The following is a 23,861-nucleotide window of genomic DNA, read 5'->3' as shown; positions in this document are numbered from 1 at the left end:
CGTTAAACCCCATAGAAGAAGAAGAAGAATTCCAAGTCAACGTCACCACATGGTCGCTAGAGGGTAGCAGATGTGTTGTCTATTATGTTTCGACAGCGTTTGTCTGCTACTGCTTGCCGTAGTTGCCGGGTATTGGAGGTCAGCCGGAGGAGGCGTGCGTCTGAAATATTTAGTGCAAAATGTCATGAAAGTGGCGAAAATAAAGGAATATAGCGTTTTAAACAATTATGTCATTAACAAGTGTGTATCGCTGTTGAGCGCGGTACTTCAATTGTACAAAAAACGGGAGCAAAGCTCACGAAATAACGGAGAAATTCCTCCGTCCGTTTTGTCCTACAAAGAAAGAGGCGCCGACCACAGTTTGACAGCGCAGTTCAGACTGCGCAGGCCTGGCATTAAATAAACTGCTGTAGGGCGGCATCTGAACGAATAGATGATATTTATGAAAGAACAAACACTTTATTGATTTGTGAATAAAAAACAGTTGCAAATATGAGGAAGGACGTGAGGATATTACTCGTCGGGGAACGTAAGTGGCTGATTCATTAAATGTAGCTGGCGCTTGATGCCTACTGTAATTAGCTAGCATGCTAGCTAGCGTAACTCGGAATACATTAAATGAAGACTCAAAATACGCTGTATAGATGAATTTACAACTAGGTTGTGTTTTGTACTTGAATGACCGCACAACGAAGGATAACATTGCATCGAACTGATTCAATGTGACATTGTGAAAACGTTTCACAAAATACCTAACTAACTAGCAAATACCGCAGTCAAATATGATTGGTTAGTTAATAAAGACTTGGTTTGTTCAATTAGTAATAAGCACACAGTAGCTGTAGTTATTTAAAGTATGTTGGGTGTAGCTTCTAGCCACAGCATTTAACTAGCTAGCTAGTAATGTAGGTTAGGATCATATCAATAGAACACTCACTCAACCTTGAATGCGCTTTGCACTATCGATCAGCTTGACATTCCATTCCATGGAACCAGTAGAAATCAGGTTCAGCTCAGTTCCGTATATCTTAGCCATTTGGCCACTTTGCAGCTTTTGGCCTCCACAATACACTTCTCGCCAGTCCCCATAGCCACATCTAGTGCACTTTGCAAATTCGGGCCCTATTTCATTTACATTCATCTTCTCCCATATCCACAATGCATAAGTCTTTAAGCTATACCATTTACATTTGTTTTGAGAGCCATTTACATTTGTTTTGAGAGCCACTATTGTCAATGATCACATTTTGTGGGAACGTGGGTAGTATGTGATAGAACTGAGACCTTTAAAGGAACTTGTGAATTAGGGGGGAAATTATCAAGTGTTCTTCTCTCACACACTCACATCTGTTTATATCAGGACTATTTATACTTCAGTTATGGTGTGATGCAGCTGGCTGGCTGACCTACAAAGACACATTCTCTTTGGCATTGCTGACAGGTCTCTTGAGAGGGCAGCCAAAACTCGTACGTGTGTATGCTAACATTGGTGATATCACACAGCAACCAAGGATGCATTTTACACAGGCAGCCCAATACTGAACTTTTTCCCAATTACTGGCAAAAGAGCAGATCTGATTGGCCAAAAGACCAAGTAGTAGTGTAAAAGGATCAGAATTGGGCTGCCAGACTGTGTAAACGCAGCTCAAGTGTCCATGGATACAAGTCCTTTCCATGTACCTGCAGAGGCTGCCGCTCTTCTTGAATTTGATGAACTGTCCTACCGTCCTTGAAGCAGGATCCCATTCACTGATCTGACACATGATATAGGTGAAAGCTACTGCAGGAAAATTGAACCAAGCTTGATTAGACCCCTCCATTTGGTGTTAGATCAATGGTTATGGTATGATAAAAGGATGCATGTTAAAATGTATCTGAACTGCACCTCTCTGTGCTGTATCTGCAGTCCTCTGTCCCCTGGCTGTGCGCTGTGGTGCTGGATTCAATCAAGTCATGGAATTCAATAAGACACTCCAACACTTAACTAGTCCCTGTTCATGCTTGCCAGCTGCTCTTATCTTCACACTTCAGTAACTCAACACATCAGTCTAACAGTCTGTAATGTATGCAGATCCATAGACGACACAGTCTCAATTGCACTCTACACTGCCCTCACCAACCTAAATAAGAGGAATACATACCTATGTGAGAATGCTGTTCATTGACTACAGCTCAGCGTTCAGCACAATTGTCCCCCTCCAAACTCGTCACCAAGCTTAGGACCCTGGGACTGAACACTTCCCTCTGCAACTGGGTCCTGGACTTCCTGACGGGCCGACCCCAGGTGGTGAGGGTAGGCAACATCACCTCCGCCACGCTGACCCTCAACACGGGGTCCCCACAGGGGTGTGTACTTAGTCCCCTCCTGTACTCCCTGTTCACCCACGACTGCGTGGCCATGCACGACTCCAACGCCATCAAGTTTGCTGACAGTGGTAGGCCTGATCACCGGCGACGATGAGACAGGGAGGAGGTCAGTGACCTGGCAGTGTGGTGCCGGGACAACAACCTCTCCCTCAACGTCAGTAAGACCAAGGAGCTGATCGTGGACTACAGGAAAGGGGGGGGGGGGTGGCAAGCAAGCATGCCCCCATCCACATCGCCGGGGCTGCAATGGAGCGGGTCGAGAGTTTCATGTTCTTCGGTGTCCAAATCACTAAGGACTTAAAATGGCTTACACACGCACAGTTGTGAAGAAGGCGCAACCTCTTCCCCCTCAGGAGCTAGAAAGGTTTGGCATGGGCATACAAATCCTCAAAAAGTTATACAGCTGCACCATTGAGAGCACCACTGGCTGCATCACCGCTTGGCAACAGCACCGCCCTCGATCGCATGGCACTACAGAGGGTGGTGCGGACAGCCCAGTACATCACTGGCATCCAGGACCTCTATATCAGGCGGTGTGAAAGGATGGCCCAGAAATTTGTTAAAGACTCCACATTGTACCATGCAATGTGCAGGTTTCAAGTTTTAATGTCACGTGCAGACTCCAGCCACTCAAGCCATAGACTGTTCTCTATACATCCGCACGGCAAGCGGTACCGTTGCATCAAGTCTGACACCAACAGGCTCCTGATTAGCTTCTTTCCCTAAGCCGTACGACTGCTAAATAGCTAACAAAATGGCCTCATGGACTATCTGAGTTGACTCTGTCTCTATGCACTCTCACAGGACTCTGCACACTGACACTACACACACACACTTCATTTGCTCACACACACATAGCATGCACACACATTTATACTGACTACGCACACACACTCACATACATTCATCATATACGCTGTTGCTACTCTGTTTATCATATATCCTGATGCCTAGTCACCTTACTCCTATACATATATACCTCTATCACTCCAGTATCCCTGCACATTGTAAATATGGTACTGGAACTGACCCTGTATATAGCTTACTTACTTCTCATGTTCTTATTATTTATATTTCTCATGTTTTCGCTCTACCTTATGTTATTTTTAGTTCTATATTGATGCTGATGACTGCATTGTTGGGTTTAGAGAGCTTGCAAGTAAGGGATTTCACTGTACTTGTGCACGTGACATTAAAACTTGAAACCTGCACATTGCATGGTACAATGTTGAGAGGTGACACTAAAGCTCAATTGATGATGTCTCCCTGTGAGAGAGAATCTCCATCACAGGGAGTATCTCCTCATTGTAGCCTGGTTCCAGATCTGTTTGTGCTGTCTCGCCAACTCCTACGGTCACTGTCATTGTTACATGACAATGATTGTAGCAGTTGGCAAGACCGCACAAACAGATCTGGAACCAGGGTATCCTGATTGCAATCACACACTGATGCTTCTGTCTGACTCACACTTGTCCTCTCGTCTCCACAGCCAAAGTGGGGAAGACGTCTCTGATCATGTCACTGGTCAGCGAGGAGTTCCCTGACGACGTTCCCCTTCGAGCGGAGGAGATCACCATCCCAGCAGATGTAACGCCAGAGAGAGTCCCCACACACATAGTGGACTACTCAGGTAGCACCACAGACCATACAGCCTGAACATCAATCAATACTGAATGTCAAACACTGAAAACTGTTCAGTGTTACTAGACTGCCCATACAAACAGACTATTATTGTTCAGACCTGTGATTCAGTCAATGCATGTTATGGCTGGAAACTGTTCTATGAATTCAGATATTTGAATGGATTTACTGACCGTACTTAAGACATTGGAGTAGGAGACGTGTCAGATTGGCAAGGCAATATCATACTGTCTTTTGATGTTGTTGCTCTGTTGTCTTGTGTGTGTAGAAGCAGAACAGTCAGACGAGCAGTTGTATCAAGAAATATCGAAGGTTGGTTGGATACCATTTGAGTCTTGTATTATCCCCATAAAGTAAAAATGTATCCCTACCAAAGTAGAATAACATTTTCTCTTTTTTACAGGCAAATGTTATTTGCATAGTTTACTCAGTCAACAACAAGAAGTCCATTGAGAAGGTCAGTTTATAAACCAAGCATTCCCTCTGACAAAGAATAACTGACATTCAGATGTCCTGATTTAGTAACAGCCACTGCCCGCCCATTGTTAACTCTGTTCACCATGTCGGCCACATTGAATTAAAGAGAGTGCAGGGCAGGCCTGTGTTCTGAGTCTTGGCCTTGCAGCTGTAGCAGGGTTTGATGTGTTTTCTCTCTCCTAGGTGACAAGCCATTGGATTCCCCTCATAAATGACAGGACGGACAAGGATAGCAGGTGTGTGCGAGGGGTGTGTGTGCAGTGTGCACGTGGTGTCTGCATGGGTGTGTCTCTCCTCTTGGGGTCAGGGACAGTGGGGGTACTGTATACAGTCTGCTACTAAATCCCCAGTGGCTTTGGAAAAGACTGCCCCAACAGTAAAAGTGGCGGTGTAGTTGTTGACAGCTTTGCCATATTTCACTTAGTAGATTGAAACAGGTGTCTAGTCATCTCAGTAACATGCCATTCATTATAAGGCCAGACTGCTATATGGACCAGTTATGTCATAGACAATGACAATGACAAGGGAAAGTACACTACTGCGTACCTGTTTGTGTAACCTACTCCATCTCTGTGTGATAATGGAGGAAAGGTGACTGAATGACTAAAGGCTATATAATGTAAGACAGTGCGATACGATGGATCGGTTTTCCATAGGGGAAGCAGGTGGTCATGGACAATGTTGTTGTCACCTCTTAGCTGTAAATGTAATTGCAGCCCCCTCTGTCTCCTGTCATTGATTTAATGTACCATTATACAGTATGTTGAGTCAGTTTGTATAGCGGCAGACAGCCAGACAACATTGGTTTTAGGGTTGTCACGATACCAGTATCACGATACTCTGAGGTATCGTGGCAAGGAAACAAAACATGAAGCAGACTACATTTCCTGAGGAAAACAGTCCTAATGTTGGTAACCTTATGTTTCTTTTCCATATAGAACACAATATTTTACATACGGTAGGTTTTAAAGGACCATAGAGTTTATTCTGCTTTGTGTTTTCCGGCAGACAGCCAGACATTGCCTAACATTGCCTTGGATTGAGCCTGGATTTATTTAATAGGATCCGGTGTCAAGGCTAAATCTGCCTGGATTACTGTTAGAGTTTAGTATGACATAGCTTGAAGGTTTGATCAATTAGGTGACACTGACCATCTATTTGGTGGAGCAGAGGCTGGAACCCCTGAGGACAAAATATTCCATTGTGAGATATTCTCATGATTGTTCTCTCAGAGCCCTAACTGTGCCTTCCTCCTCCATTGGTAATGCCAATTAAATTCCCCCGTCCTTTGGAATGAATGGCATATATTATATAAGATCAGATATGATGTTGTTGCAGGGTACCACTGATCCTGGTGGGGAATAAGTCAGATCTGGTAGAACACAGCAGTATGGAGACCATCCTGCCCATCATGAACCAGTACTCTGACATCGAGACCTGCGTGGAGGTAAGAGAACACTGACTGGTGACTCTGTTTAACGCCGCCATTTTGGGGCTAAACTGACAAGTGCCTAGCAAGAGTACATTGAGAATGACCATATAGCTAGGCTAATGAAAGTTGTTGTGTTACACTTGAGTTGAGGCTCAATCAAAATGGTATAAAACCTCTAGAAATGTATTTAAAGGGTCTCTGATCACCTGATGAATGGAATTCAAGCCTACAGAACTTTGATCAACAATGGTTTCATATTCTATCCCGGTTCTGAAATCCAAACAGCTGAAAACGCCATAAAAAATAAAATTGATGCGTTGACGTTGTGATGTTGGTTGTCTGCTGGCCCTGGGCTTGGAGACTCCTAATGTTTCAGTTAACTCCTGACTCCAGTTAGAATGAATCTGATGGCTGGTAAATGAGCCTTTTTTTCTGCTGCAGAGACCCGGGCAGTATTCATTATGGCACACAACATAAAACATTTTGCAACGTAAAATACAAATGTGTTTCTTATTGGCCAAGTCCACATAGTAAATGAGCCTTTTTCAGTCAGTTTTGTTTTATTTGGTGCCTAATGAACATGAACCCTCTGTGTCTTTCTACTGACTGACTGAGTGAGTGTGTGCACTGTGTGCTGACTGTGTGCTGAGACGCACTTCTATCATGGAGGAAAGTCGTTGGCTACATTACTCTTCCATTGGTCTCATGTGACAGCCCAGTCATACCATGTCCTCTCTGGCTAGATTAGTTACAGGATAAAAGGAGTAGAGGTGGAGGGGACGATGTGTTGGAACACACGTACAGAGATATCATTGGAGATGTGTTTGAAGGCAAACACACAGAAAGTCAGACGTGTTAAAGTGACAACCTGGTCGGGATCCGTTATGCAGTTGTACTGCACAAGGTTAATGGTTACTTGTACGTGGTGCAACACTGTTCAGTCTATACATAGTTAACATCTGTATACTCTCTTTCCCCCTGTGTGGAATTAGCCACTTGTCATGGCAACGCCACCGGTGTTTATAGCCTGGCTGTTTCTGGACCCTAGTTTCATATTGAGAGATGACATTCTGCTTTCCATGACCTCATTTAGACCACTAAGAGGTTGGTTTTGCTGGCTTGAGTGTTTTTTCACTGAAGCACCATAAATCTGCAATGCACCTAAATGCAACAACTCAAGCTTATTGAGAACCAATTGATGTGTATAACGAAGTAGTTCAAGAAGAGTGGGATAGGTGATTAATAAGTCAGCTTTATTTGTCGTATACACATGGTTTACACAGTACAACAGTGGCGGCTGATGTCCTACTGTACCCATAATGCTCTGTAACACAATTGGTTTTAGCTTTGTAAAGATGTTACTAAAGTGAACATAATGGTGTCCTGTCTCCTTACCAATACATGGTTGTTAGACCACGGCAGGTGTCTGTTTCTCAGTGGATTGTTCTAGCTGGTTTTGAGGTTACTGTATGTTTGTGTTTCTCAGTGCTCTGCCAAAAACCTGAAGAACATCTCAGAGCTGTTCTACTATGCCCAGAAGGCAGTGCTCCACCCTACAGGACCCCTGTACTGCCCAGAGGAGAAGGAGGTGAGGAGGGCAGAGGGTAGCTAGGGGCCTAGAGTTGTCCCTAAATATGTAGCCTGATCAGGAAAAACTTTGAGCCAAAAGCTAGGATCCAGAGTTTTTCTTGGTCAGGTTACGCATTCAGGAAAGTTTCCTGGCCCTACCATGGGTACACAGGCAACATCTACTTTTTATCTCTCCAAAAATCTTATATTGCACATATTTCAAATGTGTACTTTGTGTTTTTTCAGATGAAGCTGTCTTGCATCAAGGCTCTAACTCGCATCTTCAAAGTGTCGGACCTGGACAACGATGGCATCCTCAACGACAAAGAACTCAACTTCTTCCAGGTAGGATTTTCACTGTGGGAAAAGAGAACCTTGTGGGAAAACCTTTCTTGGCTCTAGCTGCAGACTTGTGTGCTTGAGCTGGCCGACGTGAAAGAACCTGATTTACTTCATGTTTTCCAATGGCAGTTTATTTTAACTGGAGTGGAAGAGAGAGGGAGGGATAGGTTATTAGTGGGTTCACCGGTAGCCTGCAGACAGGGCAGGTTTCAAGATGTAATGGTCGTTGATTTAGAAACCTTTTTTTTCTCTAGTAAATGGTGCCAAGCTGTATACATATCTCCTTGTGACTTCATATAGCACGAACCACAATACATTAGTAGCTGAGTCAGATATGTTGGAATAGACTGGTTCTTGCCTGTTTTGGTCTCACCAGGCATATGTTTAGGTGATGTGTGTTGAGTGATTTATTGTTGAGTGCAGGTCCAATTAAAGCACTTGGAAGCAGCATTGTGCCGTGTGCAGGCTTTCATTTTTCACTCTTGTTCTGTGTTGATATAGTAGTTCTGTGTGGGTATAGTAGTTCTGTGTGGGTATAGTCGTTCTGTGTGGGTATAGTCGTTCTGTGTGGGTATAGTAGTTCTGTGTGGGTATAGTAGTTCTGTGTGGGTATAGTCGTTCTGTGTGGGTATAGTCGTTCTGTGTGGGTATAGTCGTTCTGTGTGGGTATAGTCGTTCTGTGGGTATAGTCGTTCTGTGTGGGTATAGTCGTTCTGTGTGGGTATAGTAGTTCTGTGTGGGTATAGTAGTTCTGTGTGGGTATAGTAGTTCTGTGTGGGTATAGTCGTTCTGTGTGGGTATAGTCGTTCTGTGTGGGTATAGTCGTTCTGTGTGGGTATAGTCGTTCTGTGGGTATAGTCATTCTGTGTGGGTATAGTCGTTCTGTGTGGGTATAGTCGTTATGTGTGGGTATAGTCGTTCTGTGTGGGTATAGTCGTTCTGTGTGGGTATAGTCGTTCTGTGTGGGTATAGTCGTTCTGTGTGGGTATAGTCGTTCTGTGTGGGTATAGTCGTTCTGTGTGGGTATAGTAGTTCTGTTTGGGTATAGTAGTTCTGTGTGGGTATAGTAGTTCTGTTTGGGTATAGTCGTTCTGTGGGTATAGTAGTTCTGTGTGGGTATAGTAGTTCTGTGTGGGTATAGTCGTTCTGTGGGTATAGTCGTTCTGTGGGTATAGTCGTTCTGTGGGTATAGTCGTTCTGTGTGGGTATAGTCGTTCTGTGTGGGTATAGTCGTTCTGTGTGGGTATAGTCGTTCTGTGTGGGTATAGTCGTTCTGTGTGGGTATAGTAGTTCTGTGTGGGTATAGTAGTTCTGTGTGGGTATAGTAGTTCTGTGTGGGTATAGTCGTTCTGTGTGGGTATAGTCGTTCTGTGTGGGTATAGTCGTTCTGTGTGGGTATAGTCGTTCTGTGTGGGTATAGTCGTTCTGTGTGGGTATAGTCGTTCTGTGTGGGTATAGTCGTTCTGTGTGGGTATAGTCGTTCTGTGTGGGTATAGTAGTTCTGTGTGGGTATAGTAGTTCTGTGTGGGTATAGTAGTTCTGTGGGTATAGTCGTTCTGTGTGGGTATAGTCGTTCTGTGTGGGTATAGTCGTTCTGTGTGGGTATAGTCGTTCTGTGTGGGTATAGTCGTTCTGTGTGGGTATAGTCGTTCTGTTTGGGTATAGTCGTTCTGTGTGGGTATAGTCGTTCTGTGTGGGTATAGTCGTTCTGTGTGGGTATAGTCGTTCTGTGTGGGTATAGTCGTTCTGTGTGGGTATAGTCGTTCTGTGTGGGTATAGTCGTTCTGTGTGGGTATAGTCGTTCTGTGTGGGTATAGTAGTTCTGTGTGGGTATAGTAGTTCTGTGTGGGTATAGTCGTTCTGTGTGGGTATAGTCGTTCTGTTTGGGTATAGTCGTTCTGTGTGGGTATAGTCGTTCTGTTTGGGTATAGTCGTTCTGTGTGGGTATAGTAGTTCTGTGTGGGTATAGTCGTTCTGTGTGGGTATAGTCGTTCTGTGTGGGTATAGTAGTTCTGTGTGGGTATAGTCGTTCTGTGTGGGTATAGTCGTTCTGTTTGGGTATAGTCGTTCTGTGTGGGTGACACATGGTGTGTTGTGTGTGTGTGTGGTAGAGGACGTGTTTCAACATGCCCCTGGCGCCCCAGGCCTTAGAGGATGTCAAGAACGTGGTGAGGAAGAACATGACGGACGGAGTCGAGGACAACGGACTCACGCTCAAAGGTCTGTATGCTTTCCCTTCATTCCCTCTCTCACTCAGTCACTCACTTGTTCTCTCTCTTTTCTCTCTCTATTCTCTCTCATTCAATCTCTCTCTCTCTATTCTCTCTGCATCTCTCTCATTCAATCTCTCTCTCTATTCTCTCTGCATCTCTCTCATTCAATCTCTCTCTCTATTCTCTCTGCATCTCTCTCATTCAATCTCTCTCTCTGCATCTCTCTCATTCAATCTCTCTCTCTATTCTCTCTGCATCTCTCTCATTCATTCTCTCTCTCTATTCTCTCTGCATCTCTCTCATTCAATCTCTCTCTATTCTCTCTGCATCTCTCTCATTCAATCTCTCTCTATTCTCTCTGCATCTCTCTCATTCAATCTCTCTCTCTATTCTCTCTGCATCTCTCTCATTCAATCTCTCTCTCTCTGCATCTCTCTCATTCAATCTCTCTCTCTCTGCATCTCTCTCATTCAATCTCTCTCTCTCTGCATCTCTCTCATTCAATCTCTCTCTCTCTTCTCTCTGCATCTCTCTCATTCAATCTCTCTCTCTATTCTCTCTGCATCTCTCTCATTCAATCTCTCTCTCTATTCTCTCTGCATCTCTCTCATTCAATCTCTCTCTCTCTTCTCTCTGCATCTCTCTCATTCAATCTCTCTCTCTATTCTCTCTGCATCTCTCTCATTCAATCTCTCTCTCTATTCTCTGCCCACTCTCCCTTGTTCTCTCTTCTGTAACCTTCACTGAAGGTCATGCATGAATAACATCTTTAATAACCCTTTACCAGTGTACTCTGTCAATCTCAAACGTTGTGTCTGGGTGTATCTCTGACTTGTGTCCATTCTTCATCCTGATTGGCCGCTAGGCTTCTTGTTCCTGCACACACTTTTCATCCAGAGGGGGCGTCACGAGACCACCTGGACGGTGCTGCGGAGATTCGGTTACGACGACGACTTGGAGCTTCACCAGGAATACCTGTTCCCCCTGTGAGTGGACCAGGGTCATGCTCATTAGGGAACATCGTAGTAAAACGCTTTGCACCGGAAAACAAAAACAACCTGTTCTTATTGGACAAGTGTAGATAGTAATAACTTTGAGCGCTTTCTTCCATTTCGTGCCTAAAGAACACGACCCTGCCGTACGTATGGGCAACTCTTACCTCTGGGCAGAAAGAGGGAAATATACACCTGTTTTATTTAAGGGTGGACACGCATAACAATGACTCTCTGGCCCCAATTCAGTTTCAGTCAATAGCAAATAAAGGACATCTGCTCTGCAGGCTCTCACTATCTTTACACTGTATCAAAGATGTTAACCATGATAAAACCTACTGAACGCTCAAGTTGTCTGTGGGTGCATCTTACGCGACTTGTTATGACTTGCAAGTAGCACTAGTTCTTTCCCAGGGTGAGCCTTTTGAACAATGCCAGTTTAGCCATAGCACTTTTAATGAGATGAATCCGGAATGTTCTGTTGTCCGTGCCAGGCTAAAAATACCGGCTGACTGCACCACCGAGCTCAACCACAACGCGTACCTCTTCCTCCAGAGTGTCTTCGACAAGCACGACAAAGTAAGTCTAGGATGACATGACTCCTCCTACTGTTGTCTTACCTTCTACCTCACACAGACAAACATTCACAGGTTTTCCCGAAATCCCAGGTGCTAGTTTCCTGGAATCAGGAGGGAATAAGCAGGGAGGGAATCCTCCAGCCGGCTTTTGGGAAAGTTACCGGAATATTGCAACCCTACACAAAGCTATCATATTATTAGAACAGGGGTCCTAACCCTAGTGTGTGTTTCAGGACAGAGACTGTGCCTTGTCTCCAGATGAGGTAAAGGACCTGTTCAAAGTGTTTCCCTACATGCCCTGGGGTCCCGACGTCAACAACACAGTGTGTACCAACGACCAGGGCTGGATCACCTACCAGGGATACCTGTCACAGTGGACGTGAGTTCGGCCAGCATACCTGTACCACCTGTTACCTCTCTATCTGTCTAACTTTAATGATTTGGTACTGCAGTTATACAGCGCTTTGCTGAAACTCAAACTTCTTCACTTTTAAATGCTACCGTAAATTTGTACCAAAGCCCCCCACAGACAGACACACACTAATAGGCTTTCAATTGTCTGATTGGCCAGGTTAACGACGTACCTGGATGTGCAGCGCTGCTTGGAGTACCTGGGCTACCTTGGCTACTCAATCATCTGTGAGCAGGAGTCCCAGGCAGCAGCCATCACAGGTAATGTGCGTGACTAGGTTTATGTGCTTGTGTCGTGTGTTGGTGTGAATTATTGTGGCCTCTCTGTTTGCACATTTGAAACCTAATTAGTGTTGAGTTACTATAAATCTACAGTCAGTAGAGTTACGTGTGTGTTTGCACGCTCATGCATCTCTATATCTCGTATCCTTTATTCCTGACCTGTCTCTCCTCCCTCAGTGACCCGAAACAAGCGCATCGACCTGCAGAAGAAGCAGACGCAGCGCAGCGTGTTCCGCTGCAACATTCTGGGAGCCAGGGGGAGTGGCAAGACCAGCTTCCTGCAGGCCTTCCTGGGTCGCAACCTGCTGGTGAGTCCCTGGAACTACCGGACACCTGGGGTGTATTCATTATGGCACACCGCAGCAAAATGTATTGCAATGCAAAATGTTTTTGTTTTTGTTTCTTATTGAACAAATTCAGGTAGTCCCTCCCTGTTTAATTGTTTTTTCCCTATTTGGTGCCTAATGAACATGACCCTGGCTCTTCCATTGAACGCTCACTGCTACCTGCTAAGCACACATTTCTGTTTTCATAGCTACTCTTAAGTAGCCTGGGTGACACTGGCAGTCTGTTACTGTTTTACCCAACTCCTTTAAGACATGGTAAACTAACTAACTATTATTATTATTATTGTTATTCAAACTTAACTATTTAGCAGTAAGGAATAAAACGTACTGTTGTATCAATTTGGAGTCGTGAATGTGTCTTTTTCTGCGTTACTCAACAGAAACAGAGGAAGATCAGAGAAGACCATAAATCATTCTACTCCATCAACACCACGTATGTCTACGGCCAGGAGAAGTACTTACTGGTGAGGCTGTGCATCTCTCTCCCAGTATCATGCTTTCTGCCCGGTAACCAGATTAAAACCCTAGGAGATGGATTATAATCCAGTTGTATAATCCATAATACTGTGTTTTATGTGTGACCAGCTGTCTAGCAGTAAATCCTTAGTGTTTTCCCCTCATATGTTCTGGAAAATAATATGTTCAGTGCTACACAGTGGATGTTAATCACCTATAGGGTTACATACTATAGAACAAGACTGGTCTTGAGAAAGGCCTTTCTGCTGAAACGTTGTGACATTAAACTGTCTCAACTATTTCCTCTTCTCATCTTCCATCTTCACCCCTCTCCCCTCTTCTCTTCTCCTCCCTCACACCTCCCTTCTCTTCTCCCCCTCTTCACACCTACCTTCTCTTCTCCCCCTCTTCACACCTACCTTCTCTTCTCCCCCTCTTCACACCTCCCTTCTCTTCTCCCCCTCTTCACACCTCCCTTCTCTTCTCCCCCGCTTCACACCTCCCTTCTCTTCTCCCCTCTTCACACCTCCCTTCTCTTCTCCCCGCTTCACACCTCCCTTCTCTTCTCCCCCGCTTCACACCTCCCTTCTCTTCTCCCCTCTTCACACCTCCCTTCCCTTCTCCCCTCTTCACCTCCCTTCTCTTCTCCCCCGCTTCACACCTCCCTTCTCTTCTCCCCCGCTTCACACCTCCCTTCTCTTCTCCCCTCTTCACACCTCCCTTCCCTTCTCCCCTCTTCACACCTCCCTTCTCTTCTCCCCCTCTTCACACCTTCCTTCTCTTCTCCCCGCTTCACACCTCCCTTCTCTTCTCCCCTCTTCACACCTCCCTTCTCTTCTCCCCGCTTCACACCTCCCTTCTCTTCTCCCCCGCTTCACACCTCCCTTCTCTTCTCCCCTTTTCACACCTCCTTTCTCTTCTCACCCGCTTCACACCTCCCTTCTCTTCTCCCCTCTTCACACCTCCCTTCCCTTCTCCCCTCTTCACACCTCCCTTCTCTTCACACCTTCCTTCTCTTCTCCCCGCTTCACACCTCCCTTCTCTTCTCCCCGCTTCACACCTCCCTTCTCTTCTCCCCCGCTTCACACCTCCCTTCTCTTCTCCCCACTTCTCTCCTCTTTTCTCTCCCTGTAGCTTCATGAGGTGATGCCAGACTTTGACTTCCTCTCAGAGGAAGACCTGGCGTGTGACGTGGTCTGCCTGGTGTATGACGTCAACAACCCACGCTCCTTTGAGTACTGCGCCAAGGTCTACAAGGTGTGTACACTACCTAATGTATCAAATCCATCAGTCCTAGTTTAGTCCTGGGCCTGTATTCACAACATGTTTCTACAGTAGGAGGGCTGATCTTGGATCAGGTCCCCCTTGTCCATATAATCCTATTCATTATGATCTAAAAGGCAAAACTGATCCAAGATCAGCACTCTCTTGAGACGCTTTGTGAATATGGTCCCTGATCCTTCATTCACTACACTGGAATAAAGAGGGACTTCTCCGCTTTCAGCTTTTCACCTTCTGCAACTGTTTACCAACATTTTATAATATCAACCATCCTTATCTAGTCTTGTTCTCATAACTAACCTCTGAACTTTAACCTTTTGACCTATGACAGCAATACTTCATGGACAGCAAGACGCCGTGCATGATGATCGCCTCCAAGTCGGACCTGCACGAGGCGCGCCAGCACTACAGCCTGACCCCGCTGGACTTCTGCCGCAAGCACAAGCTGCACCCGCCCCAACCCTGGACCTGCAACACGGTGGACGCCCCCAACAAAGACCTCTACACCAAACTCACCACCATGGCCATGTACCCGTGAGTATAGCCCCTCAAGAGACCACAGTGGTCCTAATCCCATCCTCTGACTTCCCCCATCGTCTTTTCCTCCATCCAGCCCTATGTGACCTCATGTTACGTCCTGTATGATGTCTCCAGACACCCCTGAGAGAGTGAGATATTTTAGGTGCCGTTGTATTTCAGGTCCTTACTCTTGGCCACTGTCAATGTGTTGTGGTACGGTAAGTTTAATTGTAAGATAATGACTAGTCCTTTTGAAGTCCCAAAACGAAGGTAATCCACTGCAAATCCTTTGGCCTTGAAGGAAGTCTACCCAGTCAGCTGTACTGTAAGGGTGTTATTGACTTGTTGACAGTCTTATGAGAGGCAGAGTTAGTCTGCTACTTAATTAGGAGATTAGCAATTGGATTAGATTAATGTCTATTTAATTGAGCCTTAAATCTCAGCTTTACAGGGAAGAACTCCAGTTGTCTAATGTTAAAACCATTGGCTTTCCAAAGGCATAGAGGCCTATAGCGAAGAATCCAGGCCCTAGCTCTGACTGGACTCTGGGAGGAAACCATTTTACAGAAATAATCAGCAGATTCTGCTCTATACACTACAGTACTTCATCTGTTTCAGACAACTCTCTTGATAGTGAACAGTTCTTTATGTAGTTAGGGCACTACTAGTATTCTGCATTCATTGGGTATTTGGAATATACTATTTCAGTACAGTGCAAAATGGGTTGTGACTCAGTCTCCGGCTGCAGATATACTGTAGGTCAGAGTGACTCATGCTGTATAACTCAGTCCAACAGGGAATATTATAATGGTTTAGTTCCATGTATTTGTAATGGTCAATCTGGCGATTCTGAGACGGGTTAGCAGTTTGTTTTTATTGAATTACCCTCATCTTTCTCTTCTCTTTGCCACTCTGTCCTTCATTCTCTGTGGCTTTTCCCCTCTTCTCCCTAAGGATGATAGAGGCCAACATTAGCCACACTTAAAAATGCCATGTACCGCAAATAATGTTTCCTCAAGACACCTAACTTTCATAATGTACTTAGTACTTACCACTTTCTCTGTATTAATATACTTAGTAAAGTAATGAATCTTCTTTGCCTTTTGTTAGTGATGGAGTTATTGTTCATAACTCAGTCACCCAAAGCTCAAGCCCCCCATGTGGTGCTAGAACAGGGTCTGTCTTTCAGGGTTCCGCCATCCCATGGTGATGTTTCCATGGAAACGTGTACGAATGTGGATCTGACTTCGTCTTTGTGTATGTTTATGTGTGCGTGCCTGTGTGTGTTGTGATTGTGTCTCCTCAGCCACGCCAAGCTCCGCTGCATGTGTACCTGCAACAGGTGCACCTTCTGCATCTGTCAGAACATCCTCCGGTCCCAGCTACTGAGAACTATAAAGGCCAAATTCTACAGTGTTGTTCTGAACAGGTCCATACTGCATATACTGCCCGTCCCCTCTCTTTCTCTCTCCCCCTCTGACGCCCCTGAGGTGGGAGGTGGGACCCTAGCTTTCTAACCTGGGTGAAGGCTTTTCTCCTCTTCTCCCTCAATGCTTCCTCATAGTCAGGTTTACACTGCATATCCACAATGGAAAACTGGACATTTTTAGACATTCTGAGTTCTTATTTCGATCTCTAGGCCTGATTGTGCATCTCCATTGAATTTCATATGACTGGATGGGTGGGTTTATAAGACTGTATTCCAAATACTCATACTGGGGAGAAGGTGTGAGAAGGTCTGTGAGAAGGTCAGTTCTGGTGACTTTTTAAAAGGACGTTCTACTCCAAAATGAATTAAATTCAAATGATACCGACACCATCTATCTATAATCACCCCCAGAAATGACAAAATGTGTAGAATTGCAGGAAATAAGCTTTAAACTTGCAAAATTCTCTCCACCAACAAGAGGGTTGTGAACAGTTCGTGTCATGAACAGTGCTAGTGCCCATAGAAATAGACATGGTGCTGAGTGAAAAAGTTAGGGAACTCCTGGGCTAAGGTAACACGATACTATAGGTCTGCTGTAAGGTGGCGTAGTTGTAATGTGATTGTGATGGTGTCTTCCTCGTCTCTGCTCCAGCCTCACGCAGCACTCCCACTCCGCTCTCACCTCCGTGACGCAGCGCCTTACCCAATTATATGCCACACTGCACCATCATCTAACACCTGTGGTGCTAGCCAGGGAGGTAACCGTGTGGTGTGGTCGTGTTGCGTTCCATTTGAGCCAGTCTGAAGTGAAGATGCATGTGTGCGGTCTGTTAACGTGTCTAGTTGGCGATGGGTTGTGGGTAGATGACCCTTCTGTAGCAACATGGTGCAGTCTATCATGAAGTAACTAATGCATGGATCTTTAAGATTTAAAAAAAAGTACGTTGCTTGTCAAGTCATTAATCTTTTGAGAGTTAAGCATACAAGTGGATGTTGAAGCCAACATGGCCCTTTCGTTTAAGAATGGTGTTTCTATCATGTGAAGTGGATATGCAAACTGTAAATCTGTACTAAAGACTAATGTGCATAGTGCGTGAGGGAGGAACGCCACCTTGCAGATCTCTCTGTTTTGGTTACATTTCGCCCCACTGAAGCTGTTGGTGAAACTGAAAGCCTCATAGAACTCAGCTTGGGTAGGATGGCTGGTTGTTCTCTGTACGAAAGTAGATGTTGATATTTGGTTCAAATTGCATGTTATAAATGTCAATATTTTTGAGTACTCTTTGACATTGAACTGTTTCGACCGCCAAAGATGTGCATGATTTGATTTCTATGATGTTTTCAGTTTGGAGGTTTGATTGTATGTGAAGTGATTCTCACACCTTAAGTTTACACCCACAAGATAAAGTTAGCCTATATATAAGGTCCTATGTTAGGTCCTAAGTTTACATATACATTTGAGTCATTTAGCAGACTCTCTTATCCAGAGCGATTTACAGTTAGTGAGTGCACAAGTTAACTCTCAAACTTGGCTCATACTGCAGCCCTAGTGTTATCACAACACAACCTAATTCATGTACACATTTTATTAGACTATATCTTCTTTACAATCCTGGTTCTCTTGTGGTTGAAACTTTTTTTTTACTAACAAAAACATTTTAATTTGTATGACAAATGATTTTCTACCATTCATTACAAAGTGATTTTGCACTGTATCGATCACATTTAATTGAATTGTGTTTCCGTTGTCGTGTTTTGTTCTTGTTTTCATCCTATAGATGTTCGTACGCATGTTTTTGGCTGCCCCTCTTTCTGTTCCTGTTGCATGTGTTTACCTCTTGTTAGTTGCATGCACTGTCTGTGTAGACGCTGTCTGTCTGTGTAGACGCTGTGTGTCTGTGTAGACGCTGTGTGTCTGTGTAGACGCTGTCTGTCTGTGTAGACGCTGTCTGTCTGTGTAGACGCTGTCTGTCTGTCTAACCTTCCAATAGGCTTGCCTTAGTCTTCAGCTTGACACCGCCCCCTATGGAAGGCTATGCATAGGCGCCACTCAAATCAGCAGTCTGTTTTGAGCGTTGGGAAGTATGGGAACTAGGCTAGTGCTTGGGGTTTGAGTGTGTGTGGTTTATGATGTGCAGGGTTTGGATGGCTCGTGGGGGCTCACCATTGCAGGGTTGACATTTCATTGTGCTTGTATATGCTTATAAAATAGTGTGTGTTTTGTGGCAGTGTAAGTTACTGTATGTATTGATATGGTTTGGGAGGTTTACAATGGTTCCTAGTGAGTTTACAATGGCTTCTGGGGGCCCAGGCATGCCTTTTATAACACTATTGTGTTACATGCTAACTCCTTTGTCAATGGCTGTTTAACCTTGGGAGAAGAGAATTAACGCACCAGAAATGGCATGCCACTAAAACAGAAGTTATTGAAGGCGGTTACGCCACACCACATTGACTAGCTGAGATACTATAGTATTTAACACCTAATTGGTTTGAATCTTCGCTGTTTTCGGTTTACCCCATATATAAAAAAATATAATGTAATGACTCAAAGTAGTCTATTTCAACAAATTCGGAGAGCAAGCTGAATATACAGTATTTTCTAACCATGTATCCCCATGAGTCTCAAGATTGAAGCCTGTAATTTATTCGGCTGGCATATTTTTCCCACTCAGCTATCGCATTGGACAAGGTTTTTGGCCTTGTGTGGTGTGTTTGACCGAGAGGTTGCAAGGTGTGGTGTGGGGTGTGTTCTGCGGTGGTGTCATGGCCCGGTGTGTGTGGGGTTGGCGTTGAACGTCCCTACTGTGTGCGTGTGTGTGTATGTGTGTGTACAAGGTTACATGATGTGGGAGCCTATCTGTTGGATGACGAGGAGTGCAGTCTGATCCAGCAGGTTCACGCCATCAGTAATGTAGAGGAGTCTATCTACATGGAGTCTTCTGTCCAGCCCAATGGGCCTCAGGCCAGGTAAAACACAGCATGAGACAGACTGACAGACTGGGGGCTAAGGGACAGCTGTTTGTCACTGGCTGGGTAGATACAGGTATGGTGGATGTTGATGTGGCAACGGCAAGCACTGTTGGGGGAGGAGATTGCTGTAGCCTCCAGTATTATACAGTGGGGAAAAAAAGTATTTAGTCAGCCACCAATTGTGCAAGTTCTCCCACTTAAAAAGATGAGAGAGGCCTGTAATTTTCATCATAGGTACACGTCAACTATGACAGACAAAATGAGATTTTTTTTCTCCAGAAAATCACATTGTAGGATTTTTAATGAATTTATTTGCAAATTATGGTGGAAAATAAGTATTTGGTATATAACAAAAGTTTCTCAATACTTTGTTATATACCCTTTGTTGGCAATGACACAGGTCAAACGTTTTCTGTAAGTCTTCACAAGGTTTTCACACACTGTTGCTGGTATTTTGGCCCATTCCTCCATGCAGATCTCCTCTAGAGCAGTGATGTTTTGGGGCTGTCGCTGGGCAACACGGACTTTCAACTCCCTCCAAAGATTTTCTATGGGGTTGAGATCTGGAGACTGGCTAGGCCACTCCAGGACCTTGAAATGCTTCTTACGAAGCCACTCCTTCGTTGCCCGGGCGGTGTGTTTGGGATCATTGTCATGCTGAAAGACCCAGCCACGTTTCATCTTCAATGCCCTTGCTGATGGAAGGAGGTTTTCACTCAAAATCTCACGATACATGGCCCCATTCATTCTTTCCTTTACACGGATCAGTCGTCCTGGTCCCTTTGCAGAAAAACAGCCCTAAAGCATGATGTTTCCACCCCCATGCTTCACAGTAGGTATGGTGTTCTTTGGATGCAACTCAGCATTCTTTGTCCTCCAAACACGACGAGTTGAGTTTTTACCAAAAAGTTATATTTTGGTTTCATCTGACCATATGACATTCTCCCAATCCTCTTCTGGATCATCCAAATGCACTCTAGCAAACTTCAGATGGACCTGGACATGTACTGGCTTAAGCAGGGGGACACGTCTGGCACTGCAGGATTTGAGTCCCTGGCGGCGTAGTGTGTTACTGATGGTAGGCTTTCTTACTTTGGTCCCAGCTCTCTGCAGGTCATTCACTAGGTCCCCCCGTGTGGTTCTGGGATTTTTGCTCACCGTTCTTGTGATAATTTTGACCCCACGGGGTGAGATCTTGCGTGGAGCCCCAGATCGAGGGAGATTATCAGTGGTCTTGTATGACTTCCATTTCCTAATAATTGCTCCCACAGTTGATTTCTTCAAACCAAGCTTACCTATTGCAGATTCAGTCTTCCCAGCCTGGTGCAGGTCTACAATTTTGTTTCTGGTGTCCTTTGACAGCTCTTTGGTCTTGGCCATAGTGGAGTTTGGAGTGTGACTGTTTGAGGTTGTGGACAGGTGTCTTTTATACTGATGACAAGTTCAAACAGGTGCCATTAATACAGGTAATGAGTGGAGGACAGAGGAGCCTCTTAAAGAAGAAGTTACAGGTCTGTGAGAGCCAGAAATCTTGCTTGTTTGTAGGTGACCAAATACTTATTTTCCACCATAATTTGCAAATAAATTCATTAAAAATCCTACAATGTGATTTTCTGGATTTTTTTCTTCTTAATTTGTCTGTCATAGTTGACGTGTACCTATGATGAAAATTACAGGCCTCTCTCATATTTTTAAGTGGGAGAACTTGTACAATTGGTGGCTGACTAAATACTTTTTTTCCCCCAATGTATGAAGACAAGGTTATAATGAAGGGTACAGACATATCAGGGCTACACATCTACGTACTTTAGCCTCATAAACAACAGCCTTTGATCTGTTTTCACCCAGTGTCCCTGTTGTAACTCACTGACTACCTTTTTTAATGGGTATCTATCATTAGTTTTGAAGGTACCGGTCGATGGTCTTAGTCATACTAGTAGCTGGTTGGTCAGGTTTGGGTATGGCTGCTTGCTGAAGAAGCTTTGTTGGGCAGTATGCCGGTGGGAGGAAGGTATTGGGTATGGCTGCTTGCTGAAGAAGCTTTGTTGGGCAGTATGCCGGTGGGAGGAAGGTATTGATCTTCCTCTGAGGTACATGTCTAGGTTAAGCAGGATGGCAGTTGTCTATATCTAAAGGACTCTCTTCCTGCTTGAATGGGTTTCTGCTGCTGTTGGAGTCTGTCAGGTGTCACTGTGAAGATTAATGGGTTGTTGAGTACTGTGTGTGTGTGTGAGCACAAGCGATTGTGTTTGGCAATTTTATAAGTTGTTAGAGCTTTCTGCTTACCTCTGCACTTCTAGAGCGCCTCCCTCCCTCTCCTTCACCCCCCCACCCCCCCCTTCTTCCCCTCCACTCTCAGCCTCCTGTCTTACCTCCATGTTGTTGATGTGTTTCATACTGTTTGTACTGTGTGTTATAGCCAGGTTTGTGCTCAGTGGGCCTAGAAACTGAGGCACTATATTCAATCAGTACAGTCAAAATTCATTTCCACCTTGTGCACCTATTGAACGTGATCAGACTTGGTGCTTTTCTCTTGTTTCTGTTTCCCCAGCAGAACCTCCTCCCCATCCCTCAGCCTTTCTGTCCATAGCCCCACCTTTACTTCCCTCACCTTTTGGGTTTCACCCCATATATAGTAGTTGTTGTCAGATTGACCAAATGACCAAACAAAGTTCATGTTTAAGTAACAGCCACCCACATGTTACAGTGTATGTGGTACTGCTAGCATCAGTCTTGGCCTGGTTAAACCAGCCTGAATGCTGCACTCACCGTTCTAGGGAAGTGAAACAATAGTGAGCGCAGCATTCAGTCTGGTTTAACCAGGCTATCACAGACTAGCTCATTTTCAGAAGACAGTATATTGTGTTTAACCAAGCTATCACAGACGAGCTCATTTTCAGAAGACAGTATTTTGTGTAAAGAGGTTGTATCTGTACTACTACTGAGGTACTATCTAACAGTTTTATGTAGAGATTTGTTTAGGAAGCTCAGATAACATGACTTGTTTGTCATTTGTCAACGTATTCCCATGAGATCTGGAAACGAGGCTTTATTGTCTCTCTTTCTGACTCTCTTTCTCTCTCTCTCTCCTTCTCCAACTCTCTCTCTCTCTCTCAGGCACATGGCTCAGGCAGACCTGAAGAGCTCTACGTTTTGGCTAAGGGCAAGCGTGGGGGCCACCGTGTTTGCAGTCCTGGGCTTCGCCATGTACAGAGCTATCCTCAAACATCGATGATCAAGACAGACACAGGATGCATGATATGACCCCTGACCCCCCCACAGGTCTCTGCCCTTTGACCCCTCAGCCCCTCGCTGAAAGAAAACACGACCTCCAACATCCCACAATCTTCTGCCCCCCTTCCCCAAAAAAGAGACAACAACTGAATGAAACGGAACTTCCAGCCCATCTGAACCAGCCCTGATCCCACATCCACCTTACCGGAGAGGGAACAAACCGAGAAATCATAGATGGATTTTATATATTTGAAACTAGTCATTACATTTACGTCATTTAGCAGACGCTCTTATCCAGAGCGACTTACAAGTCATCTTTTGCAAACTCTGGTTTTTTTTATTTTTTTATTTGTAAAAAAGTCTCCACAAACTCACATTGTGTGTATTGAACACCATGTAATCAATCTACTGCAGGCATTCTGGTATTGTGTGATCTGGTCTAGTCTTGGGTTTTTTTCTTCTCCCGGTCAGACAGTAGTAGTTGCTGGTTGTTTTTAAATCTGTGTAGAACCCGGCCTTTTCACAGGTCAGTATTAGCTAGCTGGTTTGACCCCCAGAGCCAGAGAAAGCAAAGAAGGCAGCCGTATACAACTCACTACAAAAGGGACTGAAAACATTTGTTTATAGATGTGTTTGTGTATATATATAAATATATATATATTGCTCGGGTACTTAAGAGAAATACCCAACCAGATTACAGCGCGAACAAAGCTTGCCAGTGAATAAAGCATTCAGCTCTGTAACACCTCAACAGTGAGCCTACAGGAAGAGCTGCAAAGTCAAAGCCATTTTTAACGTTGAAAAGGTCAAGGGTTTCGTGCACGGGTTTCAATTGCTATTCATTTATTAACCTGTTTCTTTTCTTTGGTTTATCTGTTTTGAATGGTTTGTTCAGCATTGCATGAAACAGACCCACTTCAAGAGGTTAATACATTCATTTTCCATGTATTTTTGTATATCTAGTATTATCAAAGCCGTTAATAATGACATCCGTCATTCACTTACTCTGAAAGACAAAAGACTACAACATTATCATGACCGTATATGCTTCTTCCTCTGCTTTTTTCCTTTAAATTATGATTCTATTTTTATGTTAGACACTATTATGCCTACAGATTGCAGTATGTTATTAACAGCCATGCAGTGCACCTCTGACTCCTTCCTTGAACCATGGATGGAACTGTTTATTCTCATTGTTGACTTTTCAAGCATTTACAATAAATAACTGTGTGATCTGATACAAGTCTCTGGAATATTATTTGATCCATTCATAACATATACATTATATCCCCCCTCAAGCTATTCCCTATCTTTTAGC

At 44.4% G+C, this 23,861-nt stretch overlaps 1 protein-coding gene across 4 annotated transcripts; it reads left to right on the top strand.

The window, feature by feature from the left end:
* Positions 1 to 84: 84 nt before the first annotated feature.
* LOC311103364 (mitochondrial Rho GTPase 1-A) lies at positions 85 to 23,774 on the top strand. 4 transcript variants are annotated; one of them, XM_084144926.1, is made up of 20 exons: positions 367 to 529; positions 3,857 to 3,997; positions 4,277 to 4,320; positions 4,412 to 4,465; positions 4,669 to 4,721; positions 5,824 to 5,932; positions 7,404 to 7,505; positions 7,733 to 7,831; positions 9,940 to 10,048; positions 10,907 to 11,027; positions 11,528 to 11,612; positions 11,845 to 11,990; positions 12,183 to 12,283; positions 12,482 to 12,612; positions 13,032 to 13,115; positions 14,242 to 14,364; positions 14,720 to 14,922; positions 16,214 to 16,336; positions 19,175 to 19,306; positions 22,427 to 23,774. In XM_084144926.1, the coding sequence occupies exons 1-20, from the start codon at positions 493 to 495 to the stop codon at positions 22,542 to 22,544; spliced, it is 2,115 nt and encodes a 704-aa protein (XP_084001052.1). In that variant the 5' UTR covers positions 367 to 492; the 3' UTR covers positions 22,545 to 23,774. The 4 variants fall into 4 exon arrangements, with proteins under 4 accessions (XP_084001050.1, XP_084001051.1, XP_084001052.1 ...); XM_084144924.1 differs by lacking the exon at positions 22,427 to 23,774 and having other exon boundaries at positions 85 to 529; positions 18,115 to 19,306; XM_084144923.1 differs by lacking the exon at positions 19,175 to 19,306.
* The last annotated feature ends 87 nt before the right edge of the window (positions 23,775 to 23,861 follow it).

This window comes from Coregonus lavaretus (assembly GCF_964263955.1).
Source record: "Coregonus lavaretus genome assembly, chromosome: 2".
Classification (NCBI taxonomy): domain Eukaryota; kingdom Metazoa; phylum Chordata; class Actinopteri; order Salmoniformes; family Salmonidae; genus Coregonus; species Coregonus lavaretus.
Note: the sequence above shows the minus strand (reverse complement) of the source record. Positions and strands in the feature narration are given on the sequence as shown.

Bases quoted from the DNA above. Each gene is read 5' to 3' on its own strand.
- LOC311103364 (XM_084144926.1), top strand. From the start codon at position 493: ATGAGGAAGGACGTGAGGATATTACTCGTCGGGGAAC. The intron at 4,722-5,823 runs GTGTGTGCGAGG...ATGTTGTTGCAG, and splicing joins AGGACGGACAAGGATAGCAG to GGTACCACTGATCCTGGTGG. The intron at 11,991-12,182 runs GTGAGTTCGGCC...CTGATTGGCCAG, and splicing joins GGATACCTGTCACAGTGGAC to GTTAACGACGTACCTGGATG.